This window comes from Micropterus salmoides, unplaced genomic scaffold (genome assembly GCF_014851395.1).
Source record: "Micropterus salmoides isolate LMB-PRFRI ecotype aquatic unplaced genomic scaffold, ASM1485139v1 Ms_hic_scaffold_10, whole genome shotgun sequence".
Lineage (NCBI taxonomy): Eukaryota > Metazoa > Chordata > Actinopteri > Centrarchiformes > Centrarchidae > Micropterus > Micropterus salmoides.
The window spans coordinates 33,407,197-33,431,535 of record NW_024040041.1 but is presented as its reverse complement, the minus strand read 5'-3'; the positions used below and the strand labels follow the sequence as shown (position 1 = coordinate 33,431,535).

The following is a 24,339-nucleotide window of genomic DNA, read 5'->3' as shown; positions in this document are numbered from 1 at the left end:
CCGGCTCTCCACTTGAATCATGCAAAGCTTGCAAACAGGAGTCACAGAACTACAATATAGGACTGGAAAAACAGAATAATAGGTCTCCTTTAATGCATAAATTGTTAAAAAAGTGTTCTGAAATGTAGCTTGCCGTTAAATAACAAATGAAAATGCCTTTAGAAAGGTTTAGTTGCACATTAAACAAAAAAACATGCAGTGCAATTAAAATATAGAAGAAAAAAATGTCCAAAAACAAGTAACTTCAGTAAAAAAAAACAGCTGCTGATTAGAAAATGACCCCAAAATGTGCAGCAGCGATCAGTAACTTTAACAACTTCTTGTCACAGTTTCTTTTTGGCCAAGTTTTTGTTCTCTCCCTGTGAACATGACAAAAGAGAAGACTAAACCACGCCTACAAACAGATCTGAACGCAGCACAGAATGACTGAGAGCTGCACTGACTTAGATTCTATTATATTTATATATTTTGAAATGTCACCTGCCTCCTGAATATTGTTTCCTTTTACATAAATAAAAACATTTCCACCATAAATTGGAGCAGAAACTTTCACCTGAATGCAGGAAATGACATATCGTGAAGAGTCTCTTCCCCTAATCTGAACTCCTATGTCCCCACCACCATTCAACACAAAGTGACGCCCTTGTTACCTTTAATACATTTTCAGTCTGCAGCTGCTTTACTTCTTTCCCGCTAACAAATTATCATAATAGAAATGTAAACGCTCCGTATTTGTGTAGCGCTTTTCTAGTCTTTTCGACCACTCAAAGCGCTTTTACACTACATCTGCATTCACCATTTATTCAGTGAGCCTAAGTGCTCAAACACAAACGAACATTCACTCACTGGCGGAACAGCCACCAGGCCTCTTCGTATTTGGAAGCTCTACTTCCTCCATGTTCGTGTTGTGGCTGCAGCTGGATATTCACGAAACGTTCATCTCCAGGCCTGAGTTGTGTCACAAAATAATGATATAATTGAAATAAACATGCAGCTGCCGTCGGCTACGTAGACACACCGGTGTGTTTTGTCTAATCACCTTTACTGCTGTTTAGACAAAATTAATTTAGACAAAAGTTTTTAGGGAATAAATTAAATCAGTGTAATCAACAATTTAGTCTACTAGAATGCAGCAAAATAAATTTACATAACATTTTACTGAACAGTAAATTGGTTGGATGGTGTTCTACCTGATGACATTAGTATTTCTAAAAGGCCCTGCCGACTCCACTGTGATCAATAAACAAACACAAAACAACATAAATAATGCAACACGCACCTCCTGTAACATGTGTGTTTTTGTGAGAATCCTTCCACGTCTCGAGCGGATGACAAACATTAAAGCAGCAGACTGCAGATTAAAACACAATCTATATGCTCTGGAGACGCTGATGGTCGATTTGGCTTTCAGGTTACAGCGTTATCCCCCAGAAGAAGAGCTTCCTGAGAGGGGAAGCAGAGCAGGGAAGAGATCACTGCTTCATGCTCTCTATCAGCACGTCACTCCCAAAATTAGAATAAACTGAGATAAATGGCTCCGACTGAACGCTGCTATCAGAGCTGCAGAGCCTCTGACATGTTGTCGAGCGCTGAAGTCTAATTAGGGGTTTTCACCACCTTTATTCCCCCCCCCCCCGAACATGATGAGATTTGTTTTGCAGCCACTGGTTGATGATTTTATTTGTTTTATAGTAATGAAAGCCTGAGGGAGGAGCAGAGCGTCACAGTTTGACTCCAGGCTTTGATCAAACATAAAAGACACTTTAAGTAACAAAGCACCTTTTTATAACAGACTTTTTGAGCCCAAATGATCCCGACAGAGTCCACAGGCATCGTCCACAGGCTCAGATTTCATCACTGTAGATCATTATTACTTTGCAGCGATGTCTTTATGGTGCAATTGTTTGTGCATAATGTTTTTACAGCAGCCGGTCGTCTCTGCTCCGGGCTGCTGCCTGTCAGTGTAGGTGGGTGGAATTACCTCCATGAGCATTCAAATTAAAAAACCTGCATAAAAAGTCTGAGTGGAAAGTGCACTGAGAGCTTTTTTATTTCCAGTTGGTGTTCAGGACTGCAGCAGAATCAGCAGAGAGTGTTTAACCACATGCTGTAGCTCTGAACCCGTTTGTTGATCTGTTAGAATCGTTAACCTGACATCTGAAATTCATTCTCATCGTCAAAGAGTTTTGCTCTGTAGCAACTGTCACTGATGGCCAAGCACAAGCATTTATGTCTCTAGTGAAGGTGATTTAAACATCACCTGCTCTGGTCAATGGTCATCTTTCACCCCAAACCCCGGTAACGATTACAGCCACAATGCCCTCCTGTTTATCTGTAAACTGGCTGCTCGTGCTGTAAATCCCGTCTGGAGAGACGTCCTTGTCTTCCAACGGGGATCTCTGACCTGCTTGTTTTTCTGCTTTATTTTTAATTTAACGAGCACAAAAACAGAAACTAGTCCGAACAGTGACCTTGACAAGAGGCTCACACCAAGTCTTCAGCTAACTAAATAAAACCGTTTCAGATCGAATGTGAAACAGTGAAATAACAGCAGCTCTCTACGCATGTGATTCCCCTCACGTTTCATTGCGGTCGGTGGATCATGATTAATACAAGCCGAACCTCTCGGGGGGGAAAGGCTGTTAAGCTTCACACACCTACACAAGCACTGGTGGGGGGGGGTAGATAGAATGTGACACAATAGCGCAGCGCTTGATTTGCTCACTTTTACTAGCCTGTTTTCACTGCACATGTTGCAAGACGTTACATCCACAGGAGCAACTAAGATTTATTTTTTTTACACAAATATCCTGTGGTTCATAAAAACTACCAAAAAAAAGAGTGGTTGTGGTAAAAGTTACTGAGATACAGACCTCAGGGGCCTCACTGGAGGCTAGAGCGGGGGGCAAGGGCCTCCCATTGTGTTGCTTTGGGGTGGGGACATAAGGGCTCAGATTAGGGGTGTGATGATAAAACAACTTTAGGCTTTATTTTAACACATTTTGAGGAAATGTTCAATTTCCTGCATTGTGGAGAAATTTTCTTCACCAATTTATGGTGTCTTTATTTATACTAGTGCAGTGTCTGTTCACAGGGGCCAATGGGACGTATTCGTGCAATTTTTGTTTAAAATTGGTTTCACCTGCAGGGTTAATAACAGGGAAACAACACGACAATGGCAAGGCAAGTTTATTTGTATAGCACATTTTAACAACAAGGTAATTCAAAGTGCTTTACATAAAACATAAAAGCAACAGGGAAATATAAAAAAGTTTAAAAGCAACATAATATATAATAAAAGTTACAGTGTTACAATCAGGGTTAAAAGAGTTAAATGGATAAAAGCAATGATGAAAAGCTAAAAACAAAGAAAAAGAAAACAGAACAGTAAAAGTTACAGTGCAGTGTAAGTTATCAATAAAAAGAAAAATCTTAAATATTTAATTAAAAGCAATGGTAAAAAGAAAAGTCTTCAGTCTTAATTTAAAAGAACTGAGAGTTTCAGCAGACCTGCAGTTATCTGGGAGTTTGTTCCAGATATACGGAGCATAATAACTGAACGCTGCTTCTCCTTGTTTAGTTTTGACTCTGGGGACAGAAAGCAGACCTGATCCCAGACGACCTGAGAGGTCTGGATGGTTCATAACGAAGCAGAAGATCAGAAATGTATTTTGGCCCTAAACCATTTAGTGCTTTATAAACTAACAGCAGGATTTTGAAATCAATTCTTTGACATAGCCAATGTAAAGACCTCAGAACTGGAGTGATGTGATCCACCTTTTTGGTCTTAGTGAGGACTCGAGCAGCAGCGTTCTGAATCAGCTGCAGCTGTCTGATGGATTTCTTAGGGAGCCTGTAAGGACACTGTTACAGTAGTCAAGTCGACTGAAGATAAATGCATGGATAAGTTTTTCCAGGTCCTGCTGAGACATAAGTCCTTTAATCCTTGCGGAGATACTGCTAGATATTCAGGGCTTCCAAGGGCGTCACACTGTGTTGAAAAGTGGTGGGGACAAAAGGTCAGAGATTAGGGGTGTGAAGAAAGACTTTGGTCACGATAACAAGACGTGGAGATATTTTAACACTATTTTGAGGAAATATTTGATGCTGAAATATGAGTGGGGGGTCTGGGGTCCAGAAGATTTTGAGCATTAACCTCTTAATTTCCTACATTCTGGAGACATTTTCAGCACTAATTTACGGTGAAAATGTCTTTATTTATATGGAGGGAAACACAAATTCAAAATATAAAAATATAATGAAATATAATGCAGTAATCAGTAGCTTTTTTGTTGCTTAAGTTACTTTCTTGGACAACACACATTTGTTTCTTCTAAATTTAAATTGCATTACATGTTTTATTATGGCGCAAATAAACCTCTCCCAAATAAATTTTATTTGTTATTTACACATTTCATGTTGCAAGATATTTTTCAGAAAACCTTTACGTCCCCAGCGTAAATGACACCTATGAGCACTTCCTTAGAACTTCATCAAACTCTTACAACTCAGTTTCAACACATTTCTAACATATCAAACCTGCGTGATGACGATAACTCTGTTTCAGCAATTCGCTAACACATCGGAGCTGTTCACAGACGCGAGTCACAAAGTACTGGGGGTGCACGACTTTGAAAAAATGTGATATTGCGATATTGATCAGGAATAGTACACAAAAAATACATAGTATGTGACACTAAATACATTAGGTGCAGACCTGGTGCGTACTACACAGTCCAACTATTGCTTGGTGTGTTAGACATACAGAATATAGTAACAGAAGACAACAGCGCCAAGCCAAAGCTCTTCAGATCATGTCTCCTGTGGCTGATATCTGATCCTATTAGATTGTTAATTCTGAAGCATCAACGTTACGGCAGCATTTCACTGCTGCAGCTGCTCGAGCTGGACCTAGAAACCATATACATATTTAGCCAATGTAGTAAAGGAGAACAATATTTTCTGGTGAAATGTAGTGGAGTAGAAATATAAAGTACTATAAAATGAAAATGCCTCAGGAATATAATTAAGGACGGTCCTCGAGTAAATGCCCTGTACTTAGATACTTTCCTTCACTGCATAACTGCAACCCCAAACATCTTTTTATGTCCTTTGTGGGTCTCAGCAGACTGTAGAGACGGGAGCAGGAGTAAAGCTGCTGCTGATGTGCTGCTTCTGATGCAGAGCCAGTGTTGTAGAAATAAAATGCAAATGATCTGAGTGACTCTCAGACAGCAGCTGTGATTCTGATACCCACTTAATTTAATTCAGCTATAGAGAAGAAATAACAGGAACCTGTTTCATCTTTCCAGAAATCCTCTCTGGGAACCGAAAACTAGTGCAGCCACGGATGGATTATTGAGACAATGAGCCCCTGAGCACAGATATATAAAGGGCCCCCACCACCCAACATAACAGCAAGAGCCCCAGACTGAGAGACACCAGATAACCACCAACAACACGTCTCCTTTGGTCATTTTTTGTCTTTTTGTGAATGATTTGTTGGGTTTTTTTGTGCCTTTTTTTTCTTCTTTTTTTGTGGTCATCTCCATGTGATTGTCTCTTTGTGGTCATTCTTGTCTCTTTCTAGCCATTTTGCATTTCTGTATTTCCCCATGTGGTCGTCTCTTTGTGGTCGTCCCTGTGTCTCTTTCCAGTCATTTTGAATCCTTGAAGTCATTGTGCATCTCTTTTTGTGATTCATTTTGCATCCCTTTTTTGTGGTCATGAATTTGTAGATATCTCCATGTGTCTCTTTCTAGTCATTTTTGTCTCTTTCTAGTCATTTCTGCATCCCTGAAGTCATTTTGCATCTCTTTTTGTGATTCATTTTGCATCCCTTTTTTGGGGTCATGAATTTGTAGATATCCCCATGTGGTTGTCTCTTTGTAATCATCTCTGTGTAGTCGTCTGGGCATCTGTTATTATTAATCAATTTCCGTAATTTTTTGTGGTTGTCTCTCTGCATAGTCGTCTATTTGTGGTCGTTTTTGTCTCTTTTATAGTCATTTTGCATCCCTGAAGTCGTTGTGCATCTGTTTTTGTGAATCATTTTGCATCTGTTTTTTGTAATCGTCCCTGTGTAGTCATTTTTGTCATTCTAGTCATTTTGCATCTCTTTTTTGTGGTCGTCTCTGTTTGTTTGTCACTTTGTAGTCGTTTTTGTCTCTTTCTAGTCATGGTGCATCTCTATAGTCATTGTAGATCTCTTTGTGGTCATCCTTTTGTAGTCATCTCTTTGTAGTTGTCCCTTTGTAGTTATTTTGTGTCTCTTCACGGTCATTTTATGTGCTCCATGCTTTACATGGTCGTTTGTAGTCGATGGATTGACTTTCCAACAGGAAATGGTAACAGATCGGCCGGTTTGAGGTCATCAGAATTTAACCAGGAAGGTGCAAGATTCCAGCTGTCTGTTTTCAGCATTGGTTGAAATACCGCAGAGCAGCTTACAGTTTAGCATAACAATACAGTATGTTGTGTAAGCAGCGGTTTGTTGGTATGTAAGAGAGCTGATGCCTAAAATACATTTGTTGTAATCCCTGTGAATCATATGCTTTATGTACCATCTTATATAACTGCAATGGAAGAACACCATGTTGCGTGTGTTTCTAGTATGAACATGTTTGTACCTTTCTCCGCAGTATGTATGCATGGGTATAACAAGCCCTGACAAATGTGTTTGCTCTCCTTTTAAGAGGATTTTCCGTGTTGACATGTGATGTGCTGTGTTCAGATTCATGTGACAGGTGCTGCTCCACTAAATTGGATTTCCATCTTCTGAACGCATGGTGTCCCTGAGATGTTTCTCTGTTCTCTTGCATGCTTTCAATTTATTCTGACAGATTTTCAACAGTGTCATTTTTCTGTCCGCTGATGCGATGGTTGCATATCATGTTATTTTTTCATTAGTTATGATGATTGTCTTTCTCCTCTTGTGTTATTTCCTCAGCTGCTCTGGGAACCCTTGAGTTTGAGCTGCGATACGAGCAGAGCTCCAGTGAGCTGCACTGCACTGTGCTCCGGGCCAAGGTAAGGTCGTTTTCAAAGCATGGGTGTTAACACGCTGCTACCACAGCCTCCGTTCTTCTGGTTTCAGGCTTTACATCAGAGAGAGGGGTTTGCTCACATTCAGCCACAACTGCTTTAAGGCCTCAGTACGTTTCAAATTAGGTGCTTGTCAAAAATCATAACCATACTTCAGGGACGCTGGCAGTCAGTCACAGTTAGGGGTGCTAACAGAAGGTCAGTCTATAAAATGACGTTGGTTTGTGGAGTACCATTTTGAAGCCTTGAGTTTGTTGAATTTCAGGCACTGAACTTGACCATATTTGGAAGAGAGGGTGGCGCTAGCAAGCTTGGTTAACAATGTGCATCTGTAATTCACATTAGCTGTGATATTAATTTGTACTAATGTACTTACCAGAAAATTTAACAGCCGAGCAGATACGAGTCGCCTCTATCCTGATTAACAGGTTGTCATGGTAGAGACTTGTCAATCACCTTGTAGCCCCGCCCAAAAGCCTCCCCTGCTTCCTGGTCTCTGTTCCTCTAAATGGGACCATAATTTACTAAATGAACATCATGCTGTGTTGAAGAAGACTTGAAGCGACTGAGACCATAAACTCATCAGGAAAGTGTTTACTGAGGTAATAAATCAGCTGAGAAGACAAGAGACGTCCTTTCCTCCAAAGCGTCATGTGAAGCGAGGTCAGTTTCTGATGACGGCGGCAGCTGATCACAGCTGGATCAGTCGGCTCTGAAAGCTGTAGAGACGTTTGATGGAGTTTGTGTCTGCACACATGTGCATTGTGTTGGTACTAATAAAGTCTCACAGTTAACAATCAGAGCAGCATGATTCTCTGTTACCTGTTTAACAAACACCTGCGCATGAATAATTACAGGTTACTGTGTGTCCCGCTCAGAGGCACAGGATCATTTCTACTGGCACAATGCTGATATTATCTGCATTTAGATTTATTGATTGTGAATTTGTCATTGCATAAGCCAGAATATGATCAGGCTAAATGTTTAAGGGAAGTTGAAATGATGTAATCTGATATCATTTAACACTACTGCATACATTTTATTTGCAAGTCACATCACTTGTCACCGATTAATCAATGAGTTCCATCATATCAATCCAACGATTTTTTTGTAGCGCAGCAGCTTTCATTAATTATGGAGCTGATTTTACTCACAGAGCCGCCGGCTGCTTCCATCAGATGCAGTATGGGAATCTGCTGGATGTGCAGGCTTTATTTTCATTAGAGACTTTAGTGCAGTTTAGTGACTTGTCCGACTCCTTAGGCTACGTGTTTACCATGTTTTATTGACGTCTATTTGGACTAAACATAGAAATGAGCAGCCTCACATGTGACTGAATAGAAATGACGATAAATGATGTAAAACATGTTTCTTGCAGACAGACTCTCCGACTCTCTCTGACTTTGTCTCCATAATAAAAGTTGATGGGAGAAATAAATATAAAATCTTTCTAGTAAAATGAAGAAAGTTGTGTGTGGGGCTTATGTTGTTGAGACCTACAATGAACATAGGTTCACAGAAAGGTTTCATACCACGTCCATATTCACTCTTTCTCTCGCTCGTACACATGAACTTTCTTACTTAACAATGAAAATTGTTGAGTAAGAAAGATCATGACTTTATGAAAAGATGAACATGTTGCTAAATACCCATATCTTGCTGTCCATATTGTCTTATGTCTTACGGCTTCAGCTGCAGATCCTCAACTAACAGCTGAACTGGTGTTGAGCATGTCGAGGATGTGGGCTGGTGCAGAATCTTGTTTAGGCTCTCAAGCGGCCCACAGAGCGACCCGGAGCTCCCGATGGCCCGACTATAGTTTCTTGTCCTAATCGTTCACTAATTTATCGAACTTTCTTACGTCAGCTCAGCCCAAAAGAATTCAGGATCTCAACAAAAGACACTGGTGTCTAAAAAACGTATTGACAGGGACGAGGCGGAGTAGTATCAAGGCTACCGTGGCTGCAGGGCATATCGTTTTAAAAGGGCATACAGGGTAAGGTATTATAGAAACAAAACAACAGAGCACCTGTAACAGCCTCCATACTGGACTCAAACTGTTAACTCATATTCTACAGGAAGAAACAATTGCCATCAGCCATAAAGCGTTGAGGCTTTCATCATCAAGAAGTGGAATTTAAGTGAATTTATATAGGTTTTGTTTATTGTTGTTGTGCACCTAGTTACCAAAACAAATTCCTTGCATGTGTAAAAACAACCGATCTGAACCTGATCCAGGGGAGGTCTGGGGTCTTTAGAGACCTTTATTCCTGCATCCTTGAAAATTTTCTGCATCACGAACCAAATCAGAGACAGAAGCATTGCCAAGTAGTTTTTTGCTCTGGTGACGAGGTGAGCAACAACAATAGCGGTGACTCGTTGTGACATCTGTGATAACAGCGGGTGTCAGGGTTTGGTCTGTGTGTCTGCCTGTTTCCTGTTTTATTTTGAAATTGTCCATGTCAGGTGTGTCTTGCTTTGTTTCCTGTCTGCTCAGAGGGCTGTTTCACAACAGCAGAATTTAGAAATCCAGGATAAGAGATAAAGCTAGGCTTGACCTTGTGTGATCAGTGCATCCTGGCTTTATCAGTTTCACGAAGGCCAAACCAGGCTCAGGAGGAGCGACTATGTCAAGCCAGGTGTAAGTAATTCAGATAAATGGGTGTCAAAAGCTTTATTCAAGAGACCACACGGTCGATCACAGATTCATTGATGCTGAAATGGAAAAAAAACGCATGCAGCATACTTTACACATAGTGAGTAACATCGAATGAAGAAGGTTTACGATGAACATAATGTTTTAAAAAAGAGAAAGAAACACGGCCACTGTATCAAAACAGCAAGAAAAAGCGTGGCAAACAATATTGGACCGACTGAATGAGTAAGTAGCTAAAAATATCTCTGCTCTCTGTGGTGGAAATTGTATTCCTGGTGAGGGGTTGAGCAAATAATTGAGTTACAACGAACTGTTGTCTTTGAAGAATTTATTTAACAAAAGAGAATAAACAGAGAAGTACTGCAACAGAATCAGCTGGAGGTTCTGTCTCCTAAGACAGTCACTAACGTCTGGCCCAGAGCAAAGGGCTGCATGATCATTTACACAGTCTGAGCATCTATGTTTTGGGGAAAAAAGATAGCAGTGAGTGAGGAAAACAATCAACAATCCCACATCCCATAAGAGCGCAGATTACTTGGTTCAGGAGATGTGATGATGCACAATTCTGTGTTAATAATATTTTAACTCTATTCTGAAGTAATATTCAACGCTGAAATATAGGAGTGGGCAGTCTGGGAGTCCTCCCCAGACGTTTCTGAGCATTAAACTCTTAAGTTCCTGAGTTCTGGAGAAATATTCTGCACTTTCCTAAAGCATTTTCAGTTAGTTTTTCATTGCAAGCAACATTATTAACAAATGCTTTTAAGAAGTGTGTGTATATATAGTAGGCCTAGGCAGAGAGGCTGGAGGTCTGTCAGTTTTGTGTGAAAATGGTGTACTTGTTTAATCAATATGGATAATAGATAAGGAGTCAGTGATTTGGTGCTCATAGAAAATACTGTATCATATTTGTAGCTTTACCCTGAGGCGGCAGTCCTACAGTCTGACAGCCAGTCTGGGAATGTAGTAAGTTTTACCTGAAGGACATCCACAGGTGAACACTTCCTGCTGTGCTAATTGATCTGATTTACAAACTGTCAGATGTCTGAACTGCACACACTTAAAAAAGTAAGAAAATAAAATATCACCAAAAACCCCGGCAGGACTTGGACCTAGATATGGAGATAGAAGGAGGTGCTGAGGAAACTGGAAATCCAAAATTGGAAAAAAAACATTGTGGTGTCCTCTCCCTGCTGTTTCATGAATAAACCGTGCAGAGATGGTGTTTGACCCACAAGTGACACCAGGCCTGTAGTGATCAACAACTTACCCATTACTCAGGTTAACTCTTCCAAGTACCTTGGTGTGCATATCGATGATGATATGATACGGATTCAGTAACACTTTCACGACCTTTATAGAACTCACAAGGGGGATGGGATGCTTGCAGAAGCAGCAGCCGGTAGCTCCTTCAAACTTCAAGTTCAAGGAGTCTTTATTATCCCCGGGGGGCAATTCGTTGTGCAGCAGCATGTGACATAAATAATACATGTTATACAAAACAACAGCCATACATCAGTAAAAAAATGAATACATTCTACACAGAAGTCCACAACTCACAGTGACTTATTAAAAAAGCCTATAGCAGCAGGGACAAAAGAGTTTCTGTGTCTGTTTGTCCTGCATTCAGGCAGACTGAATCTGCGGCCAGACGGCAACAAAATGAAGCAGCTGTTCAGGAGGTGACTTGGGTCAGCCAGGACTGACTGTGCCTTCTTGAGGGTCCTTGTCTCGTATACCAAATTTAAGTCAGTCAGAGGGTTGTGGGAAATTTTGCCACACACCTTAACTATATATAGCAACTATGTATTGCTTGTTTTTAAGCGTGAGAGACCCAAACCAGCTCACAAAGGCAAAAGAAAGAATAGATTCAATAACAACAATAAAACATCCTCATAAAAGTTTACAATAAAAAAACATACGTTGATGTGATTTCTTACAGACAGCGTCAACTTGTGGCTCGAAAGTGAGTTTGTCATCAATTATAATACCAAGATATTTGTATTGCGTCACCGCTTCTATAGCTTGATCGTTAATGAGGGTAGAAGGGGGGGGGGGGGGGGGGGGGGTTCTTTCTAAAATCGATCAGCATTTCTTTAGTTCACGTTAATGTTAATGAAAGATGACTTGCACCACTCAGTGGCTCAGCAGCGACACGATCACTGAGTCATCAGCAAACTTTATGATATGTCGCCTGGTGTGCTGGCTTTGGCGTGCGTATGTATATAAAATAAAAAAGATCGCGGAGAGGACGCAGCCCTGGGGGGAACCAGTGGAGGATAAAATGCTATTCACTCTCTAATGCGTTGAGACCTATTAGTTAAAAAGTCCATCAGCCAAAAGATAAGACAAGGATCGATATTAAAAGTACTCTTTAAAATCCCTGCTAAAATATGTGGTTGGATGCAATTAAAAGCTGAAGAAAAGTCAATAAAAAGCAGCCGCACAAAACTCTGGGTATAGATCAAGTTAAAAAGAGTACATGCTGCATCTTCCACTCCGGTCTGTTCGGTCTGTAGGCAAACTGAAACGGATCCAGTAGATCCTGGACAGAGTTCAAAAGTTCGTCCTTCACGATCTTCTCTAACGTCTTCATAGTTTGGGACGTGAGCGCCACAGGCCTCAAATCGTTAAGAGACTCGGGAGCTTTATTTTTAGGCACCGGAACAATAATTTCCAAATGCGAGGAACGGTGTGGAGATGTAAGGACAAAAGACAAAAAATGTCTGCCAGCTGTTCAGCACAGTTCTTTAATATACGGCCTCTAATGCTGTCGGGGCCGGGACTTTTCCTTTCCTTTATACCTCTGAAGAGTGTCAGGACTTTGTTTCTGTCAACCGGGAGTTTACCCAGCCCAGGGGCAACGTTATTAAAAACTGATAGCTCCTCACTAAAATCAGAAATATTAAAACAATTATAAAAAGTGTTCAGTTCATTTAAGGGCAAGGTCTGACATGCCATTAAAGGAAATCGGGCACTTCTTAGACTGCCTCCCCATCATGGCTTCCACACCCTCCCATGCAGGACGTGAGTTGCCTGTGCTCAGCATCTTCTCAACTTTGTCCTTATAATTAAGTTTTGCAAGCTTAAGTTCCTTTTTAGCTTGTTATTGAAGTACTCTGTATTGAGCTGTGTTACCTTAATTGAAGCTAATATTTCGTGGATTAATTATGCTTTTGACAGATTTGGAGACCCATGGTTTATTATCTGGATCACCTTTGACGGATCCATAACAGAGGTCCAGACTTTTCATCCGTCGCCATTCGCTACACATATAACTGTTTTTTTCTGGCTTTATTGCCAAAACATGTGTTACCCCTGACATAAATCTACAGTCGTTTCTATTAAACTCTCACGCAGGAGCCCAGTTAAGGACCGTGGGAGCTGACACCCACTGAGCCGTCACTGAGCCGAGTGCGTGCAGGTATCTGTCATCATCCAGGAGGCTCAGCAGGGATTTCTGTCATCCGTCCTCAGCAACAATACCACGCTTCCTCCAGCGGCCCGACGCTCCGCTGCTTCTTATCTCACCTCCCAACATTTAGCACCTGCGCTGGGACTCAACGGGTCAACGAGACGGACGCCCAGAAACCAGACAGACAAATTCACTGCCACAGATTTACTATCATCGGTGTTATTACGATCCATGTGATCAAATCACACATTAATCTGTGCAGACGACCACAGAGCAGCTCAATGAGCCTGAATTTGCTCTGACATATTATTAGGGATTTTATTCATATTTGACAAGACAGCCTCCATAATTCTGGACCTGGTGGAGCGGGAATAAAGGAGAAACAATTCCCCCTGAGGATGAGAGCAGATTTCATTTATTATCCGAGGGAAATCTCCTGCTGATAACAATAAAGCCTCATCCTTTTGAGTGGAGCGTTATTTATATAAAACACTGTCTCTGCATGCAGTGGACTGTATACACCTGAAGAACACAAGTTTATTTCTCACGCTCTCTTATCATTGAGATCTACACATTTAACCCCTTTTTGAGCGCAAGGGAAATACTTATCAATGCAAAGTCCTGACTAGTGACAAGCATGGTGATGAAAAATACTGCTTCAGTCCTTTTGAAACGAGGGCTTTTTTAGCCCCATGTGGCCACTGCCCCACTCGCGAGACTTGAAGAAAGGTGTATGTGTGGACCAAACCAGCCAGTTTAGTCCTCGAAGTCTTTTCTCTTCCGAACCTTCTGTTTGAAAACACGTCTCAGAAGAAATAAAACTCACCTTTGTGTTAGCTTAGCCACGCCCTGAACACGCATCAGGCCAATCACAGCGCAGTATAGGAGTCGCTCTCACTGAGGTCCGACACTTTCATGGCTGTGCTCCATTGGTCATTTTCTAGCTTTTTTTTTTTTTTTGCTGTGTTGTTGTTTTCCTGGATCCACAGCCGACATTTTTCTGGATTTGTTTCAGTTTTTGGAAAGAGAATATAATAATAATAATAATAATCCTTATTTGTAGAGCACTTTTCAAAAACAAGTTACAAAGTGCTTTAACAAGTGTAAAGAATAATACAAAAAAACAAGTTAAGAGCATGAAAAATTAATATAAAATTAGTAAAATAAAGTCAAATAAGATCGGGAAATGCTCTCCTATAAAAGTATGTTTTAAGAAGGGACTTAAAAGAGTTCACTGACTCAGCCGACCTGATTTAGAATAAATCGCACTTCTCCCTTCAGCCTCTCTGGGTAGCGACTTTAACTATTACAAGATGCTCCAGGAACAGCGTTTCAACAGATCTTAGATAAATACAGCATAAAAAAGCTAGAAAACGACTCTTTTTGCATTAGAGTCAATGGAGCGCAGCCACGAAAGTGTCGGACCTCAGTGAGAGCGAGTCCTATACTGCGCTGTGATTGGCCAGCTGTGTATTCAGGGCGTGGCTCAGTGAAGAGTCAATTGTCGAGTGCCAGTGGATGTTTTCTGCTCTACAGCCACAGGGGGGCAGTAATGAGCTCATTAACACAGGATGCTCCTAAACTTAGTTGAAAAAAGGGACACAAAGATGAGATTTATGCTTCATGTGAAAATCATAGATATATGAAAAGACTTCAGTTTTGAGGATTAGCTGTCTGGTTTGACAAACGTACATCAAGCTAACGTCCAGCTGCTCTCTACAGAACAGCCGCTTCCCTACACTTTTCAGCGGGAACAACTGCGAGACCCAAACCGGATTCCAGGAAGTGCTCCGTGATTTCAAGCTAACTTTACTAGCAGCAGCTGTAAAACGGTGGATAATTTTTAGCAGGTGTCATTTACACTGGGGACGCTGGAGACATGTCCCCACCACTTCTGGAAAGCATTTCTTAAAAATGTTCTGACCAATAGCTTGCAACAAAAAATAAGAAATAACAAATGAAAATGTTTTGAGAAAGGTTTATTTGCACAATAACAAAATATTCAATGCAGTTTAAATATAGAAGTAACAAATGTGCATTGACCAAAAAAATTTAATTTAGTTTAAAAAAAAAAGCTACTAATTACTGCATTATAATTTAAATTCTGGTCTTGTTCATGTTAGCGGAGGGCTAAAACAGAAGTTAGTTGGCTTGACACATGTGCAGAAGTATAAATGCTCACGACACCGTGGGCTACGACGTAGACTCGACGCAGAAGTAGAAATTGGCCTTAAATAGTTTGCACCAACAAATACTGCCCAATGATCCCAGTTGACTTGTCTGAGAGGTACGAGGTCGCACAGACGCAAAACTTTGCAAGTTACAATGAGCAGCTATTTGACTTTTTCCTGCCTTGCAGTTAAGACTGCCAATTTACAAGAAGTTACCATCAATATCCCTGTTACTAAGAAATCTTTGTTTTCAGCTCCAGGATCTCTAAAAAAACTTGTCAACAAATGTCAAAAAAGACTTAAGATTTAAGTTCTGCCATTAACCAACGAACAAAGAATTACATTTTGGAGCTGTTCCTGGAGCTGGTTACTCGCTGATGGGCGCCAACTCATACTGTGTAGCCTCAGATTGTTCAAACCCACAGAGATTTGTTTGAAATTCCTGTCCGACAGAGTGTGTAAGAGGAAATAAAAGGGGAAGTTTTGATGCAGACCCAAAACCAGATAAGAAAAACTTGGTCCCTTGCACAGAAATTAAATTAAAAAATGTAAAGTGATGCAGAGACCGTATCTGTTACTATGGTTATTTAGAGGATTGTACAGTCTTAGTGCTGGTCTGGGGTCTCCGGATGCTGATAATACAAAGAACAACATGTACATATTAAAGAGGTGGTATTCTGCTCATTTTCAGGTTCAGAATCTTATTTAGAGGTTGTACCAGAACAGGTTTACATGTTTTAATATTTTTGTCCTACTGCACATTGCTGCAGCTCCTCTTTTCAGCCTGTGTTGAAGGCTTCGTTTTAGCTATGGAGTGATACATCTTGTCTCTAAATGATCTTTGTTGGGAGTTGCACATGCTCAGTTCCTAGTTAAGGACTACTAGCCAATCAGAAGCAGAGAAGGGCGGGTCAGCGAGGAGAGAAGAGGGCCAGTGAGTGTTTCTGAGGGCGTGTCGGAGTAGCCGCTTGGCGAGCGTTATATGAGGCGCATTTAGCTTTTATCCCTGTGGCGTCACAGGGATGAAAGGGAAGCGGCTGGACTACAAACGAGCGGCTTTCAGTTCAGAGCAGAGTTTTCTGTGGGAGATGGGAACTCCCTTTGGGCTTTTTCACTTTGCAAGTTTTTTTATTACATGCACAAAAAAGGTTTATAACTCAACAAAGGAGAGGGAAAAAGTCAAAAAGCAGAATACCACCTCTTTAAAATACTGTACTGCTGTCTGTCCACTCTGTGACCTGATTCCTCCTTGCTCGCGCTGCAGCTGCAGTCGAAACAGTACGACTGTATCCCAGAGAGGAGCAACATCACAGGAAAACACACAAACAGATGCGGCTTCATTATCTCTGCGATGAGAGATAATCTGAGCACCTGCTGAACTTTGTGTCCTCCGTTTCCTCCTGCGCTTTCTTTATTTGAGGACCCGCTTTGAATGTTAAAGACCGACCCGACATCAGCTCTTTTCTGCAGCAGAGAAAGAAGTTTGAGTTTCAGACCCGAACAGGTGGATTAACTCGGTGTTGTGAAGGCAGTTTGCTGTGAGCATGAAGGACAATCAAAGGATCGTATGTTCCCTGATGCTGAGACTGAACATGGGAATATTATTATTATTTACAGGCGTCTGACAGACGGAGCAGTGAGTCTGTCACCACACGAGACCAAACATTTCTAACCTCAGCACCTCTGTGAAGCTGTGAACCTGTTTGTCCTGACGCCAGCGAAAATTCAATTTGCTCCCTAAATGAAACGGGCTTATCCTCGGTACGGTGGCCCTTTTAGGACATCTTAGTGTCTTCTCTGTGTTACAAGTTGGATTTATGCTAATTTGCTAAAACATTAACATGCCTCTGTGATTACGTTAATTAAGGGCTATTGGACCATTTAATATGAAACGATTAGCATGTTAGCATGTTAGCAGCTAACCAGCTGTGCTGAACAGACTACAGCTGCATTTTAACATATTTTCCTTCTGAGTTCTGAGAACACGGTTTTTAAATATGTGAAGCGTCTTTTATGACTTCCATGAGATAAGACACGTTTAATAAGCATCAGTGTACGTGCATACATCTTGCAACATTCACTCAAGTACTCCACCCCATCTCAGGGGGAAATATTGTACTTTTTACTTCACTATGTTTATTTGACACAAAGACACATGATTTACTTTCTGATATGATGCAGGATTATACTACTAATCTAGCCAGTAATATTCTCCACATTGACAAACATGTTACAGTCTATAATAATAACACCATGAAAGGAGCCATTCTGCAGTACATTTTGCTGGTAATACTTCTGTACTAATCTGATCTAAGTACTTCTTCCACCACTGCTGACAACTTGCAAACTAGTAAATATCAATTGATGAAGTTTTATAAGCACTAAGCAGTACATTAATGACATGGACGCCCCTTCAAAGCAACTTTTTCCAGTTTTAATTTAGGACTTTAAATTTTGCAAGGTTAGCAGAGAGAAACCCTACTTTAGGTGTAAAGAAGTGAGGATTTGAGCGGCTTTGACAAGGACCAAACTGTGATGGCTAGACAACTGGGTCAGAGCATCTCCATTCCGGTCTGCAGAGACTAGTATCTAGTGGTCCAAGGAGGGAAAAGCTGTGAACCGGCAAGATGATCACGGGCGGCCAAGGCTCCAAGAGGCGAGTAGCAGCTACCCAAGCATTGTTGTAGACCATGTACACCCTTTCGTGGAAACAGTATTCCCTGACGGCCTCTTTCAGCGCCCTGACACAAAGCAACAACGGTTCAGGAAAGGTTTGAGGAACACAACGATGAGTTCAAGGTCTTGACTTGGCCTCCAAATCCCCCAGATCTCAGTCCAATCCAGCATCTGTGGGATGTGCTGGACAAACAAGTCCGATGCACCTCACAACTCCCAGGACTTAAAGGATCTGCTGCTGAAGTCTTGGTGCCAGAAACAACAGCACACCTTCAGAGGTTTAGTGTAGTTCAGGTCTCAACGGATCAGGGCTGTTTTGGCGGCAAAAGGGGGACCTACACAACATTAGGCAGGTGGTCATAATGTTATGGCTGATCGTTGAGTGCAGCGTTGGGTGTGATTTAAACATAAATCATCAGAGTTGTGAGATAGGATTTTATACCTGGCACGTCTGTAAGGTCTCGCCCTCTGCCAGCTTCCTCAGCCTCATTAAAAATGCTCTTAGAGGAAAAATATCGCAGGAAAAAAAAAAAAATCTATTTCCCAGCCATCACCGCAAATGTCAAAGCTGCTGAAATAAATTTAGGAGCAATTTCTCATGATGATGTGTTCCCCTGTGTGAGGTCAACAGATGGAAATCAAGTGTTGCATTTGATCCTTTGGCCAAGCGGGGAAATCATCCATCCTGCTGCCTCTCTCAGTCTTTACGCTCCTGAATCATCATGCGTTCGTGTCAGCGATGAGGATCTGTGAGCCGGGGAAAGGTCGGGAGTCACAGTTTACATGGTGATCTGATTACAAGACTGCGAGTTGTGATCTGTCAGTAAATACATAGAAAAGTCAGATTAATATAACAAAATACATTCGAGTAATATTATTATTATAGAGTAATTAATTATAATGAGCTCCACCTTTACCAGCTGCTCATTCATCAATAATTAGAATCCATCATTCTGAAACAGATCATTCTGTAAAATGAGTACTTTTACTTTTGGTTCTTTAAGTATACTTTGGTGCTGATAGTTTTGTACTTTTACTATAGTACAATTGTAAATGCAGGACGTACTACTAGTTCTTCACTGTGGCATTGCTATTTTACTCAAGTAAAAGATTTAAAAACTTCTTTCACCTCTGCTCATTTTAATTATTGATGAATCTGCTGATTCTATTGTTCAGTTTATTATTATACCTTTAATTAACCAGAAAACAAATCATTGAGATTAAAAATATCTTTTTCAAGAGCGTCCTGGCCAAGACGTCCAGCAGCACAATTAACACGGTTGCAGACATTAGAACGTAAAACATACAACAATTTACAATCAGGAATAAATGGTAATTTACATGGTCATAAAATATCAAAATTTAATTTATTTAAGTAATCAACATCAAGGACCATCTGAGTAACCATAACATCTACAGCTAGAATGGCAGCCTCCAAGTCGTTTAAAAGTATTTACCAGTGAAACCGGCTCCCGAAGATTCAGGACATTTTGCAGCTGATTCCAAACACAGGGAGCCGCAGGCTGAACAAAGCAGACCGACCAACCATGTCATTTAAACTGGGGACGCTGGGGACATGTCCCCACCACTTCTTTAAAGCATAATTTGTTATAAACTTTCTGAAATCTAGCTTGCAGTTAAATAACAAATGAAAATGTCTTTAGAAAGGTTTATTTGCATAATAAGAAAAAATGCAATGCAATGAAAATATAGAAGAAAGTTAAGCTAAAAACAAAACAAGCTACTGATTGTAAAATGACCCAAAAACGACATGCATTATGTTTTTGGCCATTTTTTTCATTCTCTCCCTTTGAACATGACAAAAGAGGAGGGAAGACTTAATCATGCCTGCATATGTGTTGCCTCAGCAGGAATGATGTTACACAGAATGACTGAGAGCTGCACTGCATATTACATTTATAGATTTTAAAATGTCACATTTTGTTTCCACCATAAATTGGTGCAGAAACATTCACCAGAATGCAGGAAGTGAAATGTTTAATAATCAAAATTTCCTGGGGGAGGTCCCCACAGGCCCCCCCGCTCATGTCTCGGCATTGAGGATATCTCTAAGCATCTTTTCGTCTCGTGCTCATGAACCTAATATTGCTTTTTAAATAACACTTACGTTACTGTTGATAACTTCAATAATTACAGTACAGTTACTAATAACAAAATCATCGCGTTACTTGCGTGCTGGTTCTTGAACTATCCGCATAATGAAAAATAAATCAAACGTCCCTTTTCATGCGTGTTTGCGTAACACTTTTCCAACCTCACGTTTGACTTCAGCGCCAGTTGATGAGGGCGCAGAAATGGCAGAGCTGCCAAAGACGTCTTTCGAGGGGTGGCGGTATTACTTCACATTGTTTCGCGAAAGGACAGCGATACCCTGTGGTGCGCCTGTGGCGATGCTCTTTAGCCTGGGCAGTCTTGTGCGGACGAGGAGTAACAGGCTGTCTAACGATTTGAGAAACTCCTACGTGGGAGTTTAGCACCCCTTAATAAGACAACAGCTCCCCTAAAAGCATGATTTGTGATATTTTGACAGCATGCTTTATTGACATTAATCTCTGTATTTCTCTATCATCATGGATCATGTGGCGCATCAGATTCGTATGTATGCTAACTTTAAGGATGCATACAGCATCCTTAACAACAAAGAACGGCTTTCAGAGATCAGCTACAGACCTGTGGCACTGATCTCCCACATGATTGAAGACCCTGGAGAGACTGGTTCTGGATCAGTTGCGGCCCGTGGTCAGCCCTCTCCTGGACCTCCTCCAGCACGCCTACCTGCCCTCAGCCTGCATGCTGGGGCAGCAGGCTGAGGGCAGTGCACGCCAACAGACTCAACAAACTGATCCGTAAGGCCAGTGACGTTGTGGGGGTGGAGCTGGACTCTGTCTGTGGTGTCAGAGAAGAGGATCCTGTCCAAACTACGTCATTGTGGACAATGTCTCCCACCCACTCCATGACGTGCTGCTCAAACACAGGAGCACTTTCAGTGCAAGACTCATTCCCCCAAAATGCAGCACAGAGCACCACAGGAAGTCATTCCTGCCTGTGGCCATCAAACTTTGTAACTCCTCCCTCTAAGTGACTGACACACGGATACTTAGTTTTTAACTGGACCGTATTATCTACTTTTTGCAATATTATCTGTTTAATAATTAATGTGCAATATTCTCTGCTGCTATTTATTCACTTGTCCTTTTTGGTTCACCATAATAACTCTTAATAATGTAAATATTGTACATTCTCACAATCCTTTCTATTTGCATTTATATTTTATACTTATACTCTTATATTTATATACTCTTTATCTATCTACCTTTGACAAGCCTTTGAAATTTCCCCTCAGGGATCAATAAAGTATTTCTGATTCTGATCTCCTGGCCCTGTACGCTCCATCGCCCCTCTCCCTCTTCCTCTGCGATACGGGTTGTGTCGCTAAGCGCTATGAACGGTTCGTGATCGTTCCCTCTGGCTGGATGAATATTACGCATAATAAATGCACTACTGTAGCTGGGGGCTCTCTGAATCGCAATTTTCTAAATTCTTCCCTCTCACGGAGAAAAGAAAGGTCAGGTCGCAAACACAACCGCAGCCGCTGTGTCAAGCTTAATTGTAGCAAAATGGCCACATATGATGATGATGTTAATAATAATAATAATAATAATAATAATAGCTTAATCATTATTATCATAATAAGACATACATGTCTGACATGTTACTTTAAAAAAAAGTAACTAGTAATGTGTAATCCATTATGTGATCTGATCTGTGTAACTACCCCAACACTGATTGTGACGTCTCGTGAGCTAAGTGTCTCTTCCCACCACTTTTCAACACAAAGTGACGCCCTTGCAAGGAGCAGCTGTGAGTAAGGGCTCTAAAGTTCGTGATGAACCTCAGAGCTCTATGGTAAACAGCTTCCAACACTTTCTGGCTTTGAATGGATGCATGCAACATCGCCATAATCCAGCACTGACAAAAGAGTGGCAGCACAAAGTGTCCTTTTGACCTCAAAGGAAAAACTGAGCTTAGCTCTGTCGCTGGACATTAAGCCTCCACAGTTTATTAAACGCTGTGTCAGCATGATGTCGTCCTGACTGTTGTGCAGCAGTTTATACTCTAACAGAGGAGCTGTAGTAAAACTGGAAGGGATACCCACTGCGACTCCTGACAGTTCACCGTGGTAGTGAATTGTCAACCACCCTATCATCTATTTTCCTAAATGGGACTATAATTGACCCTTCGCTAAGCCACCCCCCGAATACACAGCTGATGAATCACAGCGCAGTATGGGACTCGCTCTAACTGGAGGCTGCGCTCCAGTGACTCTAATGCAAAAAGAGTCGTTTTCTACCTTTTTCTGCTGTATTTTTCTTAGATCTGGTCAAACGCTGTTCCTGCTGCATATTGTAATAGTTACAGCAGCTACCCAGAGAGGCTGAAAGGAGAAGTACGATTTATTCTCTTTTCAAAACCTAAAACAAATCCAGAAAAATGTCGGCTGTGGATTGTTCTTAATGTAATGTTAGTTGGCTAACGCTAGCTAACTCCCTAATGAATGTAATGTAATAAAGCCCTGCTCTTCTGCTTTTTAATGATTGTAATAAAGAACAGAGGCCGACCCAGCTGTACAGGAACACTGTTGATCCTTAACATCGTTGTCTTTTGTCTCAATCGTCAGGGATGCGGTGGTTCACCTGTACTGTGTGATCGGTAGACTTTAGCTTCTGTCTTTCATTTTTTTTCACGTCCGTTTGTCATGTTCGTCTGAGTCCGTTTGAGTCCGTTTGAGTCCGTCTGAGTCAGTTTGAGTCAGTTTGAGTCCGTCTGAGTCCGTGTGAGTCAGTTTGAGTCAGTTTGAGTCAGTTTGAGTCTGTCTGAGTCTGTCTGAGTCCGTCTGAGTCCGTCTGAGTCAGTTTGAGTCAGTTTGAGTCAGTTTGAGTCCGTCTGAGTCCGTCTGAGTCCGTCTGAGTCAGTTTGAGTCCGTCTGAGTCCGTCTGAGTCAGTTTGAGTCTGTGTGAGTCAGTTTGAGTCAGTTTGAGTTCGTCTGAGTCAGTATGAGTCAGTTTGAGTCAGTCTGAGTCAGTATGAGTCAGTATGAGTCAGTTTGAGTACGTCTGAGTCAGTCTGAGTCAGCAGTTTGAGTCAGTCTGAGTCAGCAGTTTGAGTCAGTCTGAGCCAGTTTGAGTCAGTGTGAGTCAGTGTGAGTCCGTTCGAGTCAGTCTGAGTCAGTTTGAGTCCGTGTGAGTCCGTCTGAGTCAGTTTGAGTCTGTGTGAGTCAGTTTGAGTCAGTTTGAGTTCGTCTGAGTCAGTATGAGTCAGTTTGAGTATGTCTGAGTCAGTCTGAGTCAGCAGTTTGAGTCAGTGTGAGTCCGTTTGAGTCAGTGTGAGTCCGTTCGAGTCAGTCTGAGTCCGTTCGAGTCAGTCTGAGTCAGTTTGAGTCCGTCTGAGTCAGTTTGAGTCCGTCTGAGTCAGTTTGAGTTCGTCTGAGTCAGTTTGAGTCCGTCTGAGTCAGTGTGAGTCCGTTCGAGTCAGTCTGAGTCCGTTCGAGTCAGTCTGAGTCAGTTTGAGTCCGTCTGAGTCAGTTTGAGTTCGTCTGAGTCAGTTTGAGTCCGTCTGAGTCAGTTTGAGTCCGTCTGAGTCAGCAGTCTGAGTCAGCAGTTTGAGTCAGTTTGAGTCAGTCTGAGTCAGTCTGAGTCCGTCTGAGTCTGTCTGAGTCAGCAGTTTGAGACGGTCTGAGTCGGTTTGAGTTGGTCTGACAGCCTGAATACAACCTTCAAATGCACAATGTAACTGCAAAACTGTCTGCTTCTCTCTGGGATCTTTTTTTCCCCAAAATTTACAACATTATATATATATATATATATATATATATACAGTATATATTTATATAAACAGTTTGTCGGACTTAGCAACAGTAACTACGGGGCGAAGGGTCAATTGACTAAATGAACATCATTCTTAGGTTTTTATTTTGGTAACAATTCAACAACCTGGGGAGAAACTACCTTTTTGTCTCTGCTTAACTACGGGGATCTGTTGTACATGCATGCAGCATCATCGCTGCAAAGAAAACTAGATTCTGCCGTCCATGCAGTGTTATATTTTATTACCACGCCAGATCATGCACCCATCACTGTAGGTTATCCGCAATGATGGAATGGTCTTCATTAGAGAAACCAAATTATCTATCAGGCATCTTGGGCAAATTACAAAAGCCAGCAGGCTACTGCTCCTAAAAGTTCCCAGGGTTGGTTCAAGGTTGGAAAAGGCTTCCTTTTCTTACCATGCACCATCTACATGGAGCCCCTTGCTGGGGACTCTCTGGTTGGAGGTTCTGGCGCCTTTTGCAGAGTTTA

The 24,339-nt window shown here is 41.4% G+C and overlaps 1 protein-coding gene across 1 annotated transcript in view; it reads left to right on the top strand.

Annotated features, from left to right (window-relative positions):
* The window catches only part of doc2a (double C2-like domains, alpha), an 85,830-nt gene that overhangs the window by 17,194 nt on the left and 44,297 nt on the right, over positions 1 to 24,339 (top strand). Inside the window, exon 3 of the mRNA XM_038708790.1 lies at positions 6,950 to 7,029. Within this exon, the coding sequence (XP_038564718.1) occupies positions 6,950 to 7,029 (80 nt within the window). The remainder of the gene's footprint in view (positions 1 to 6,949; positions 7,030 to 24,339) is intronic.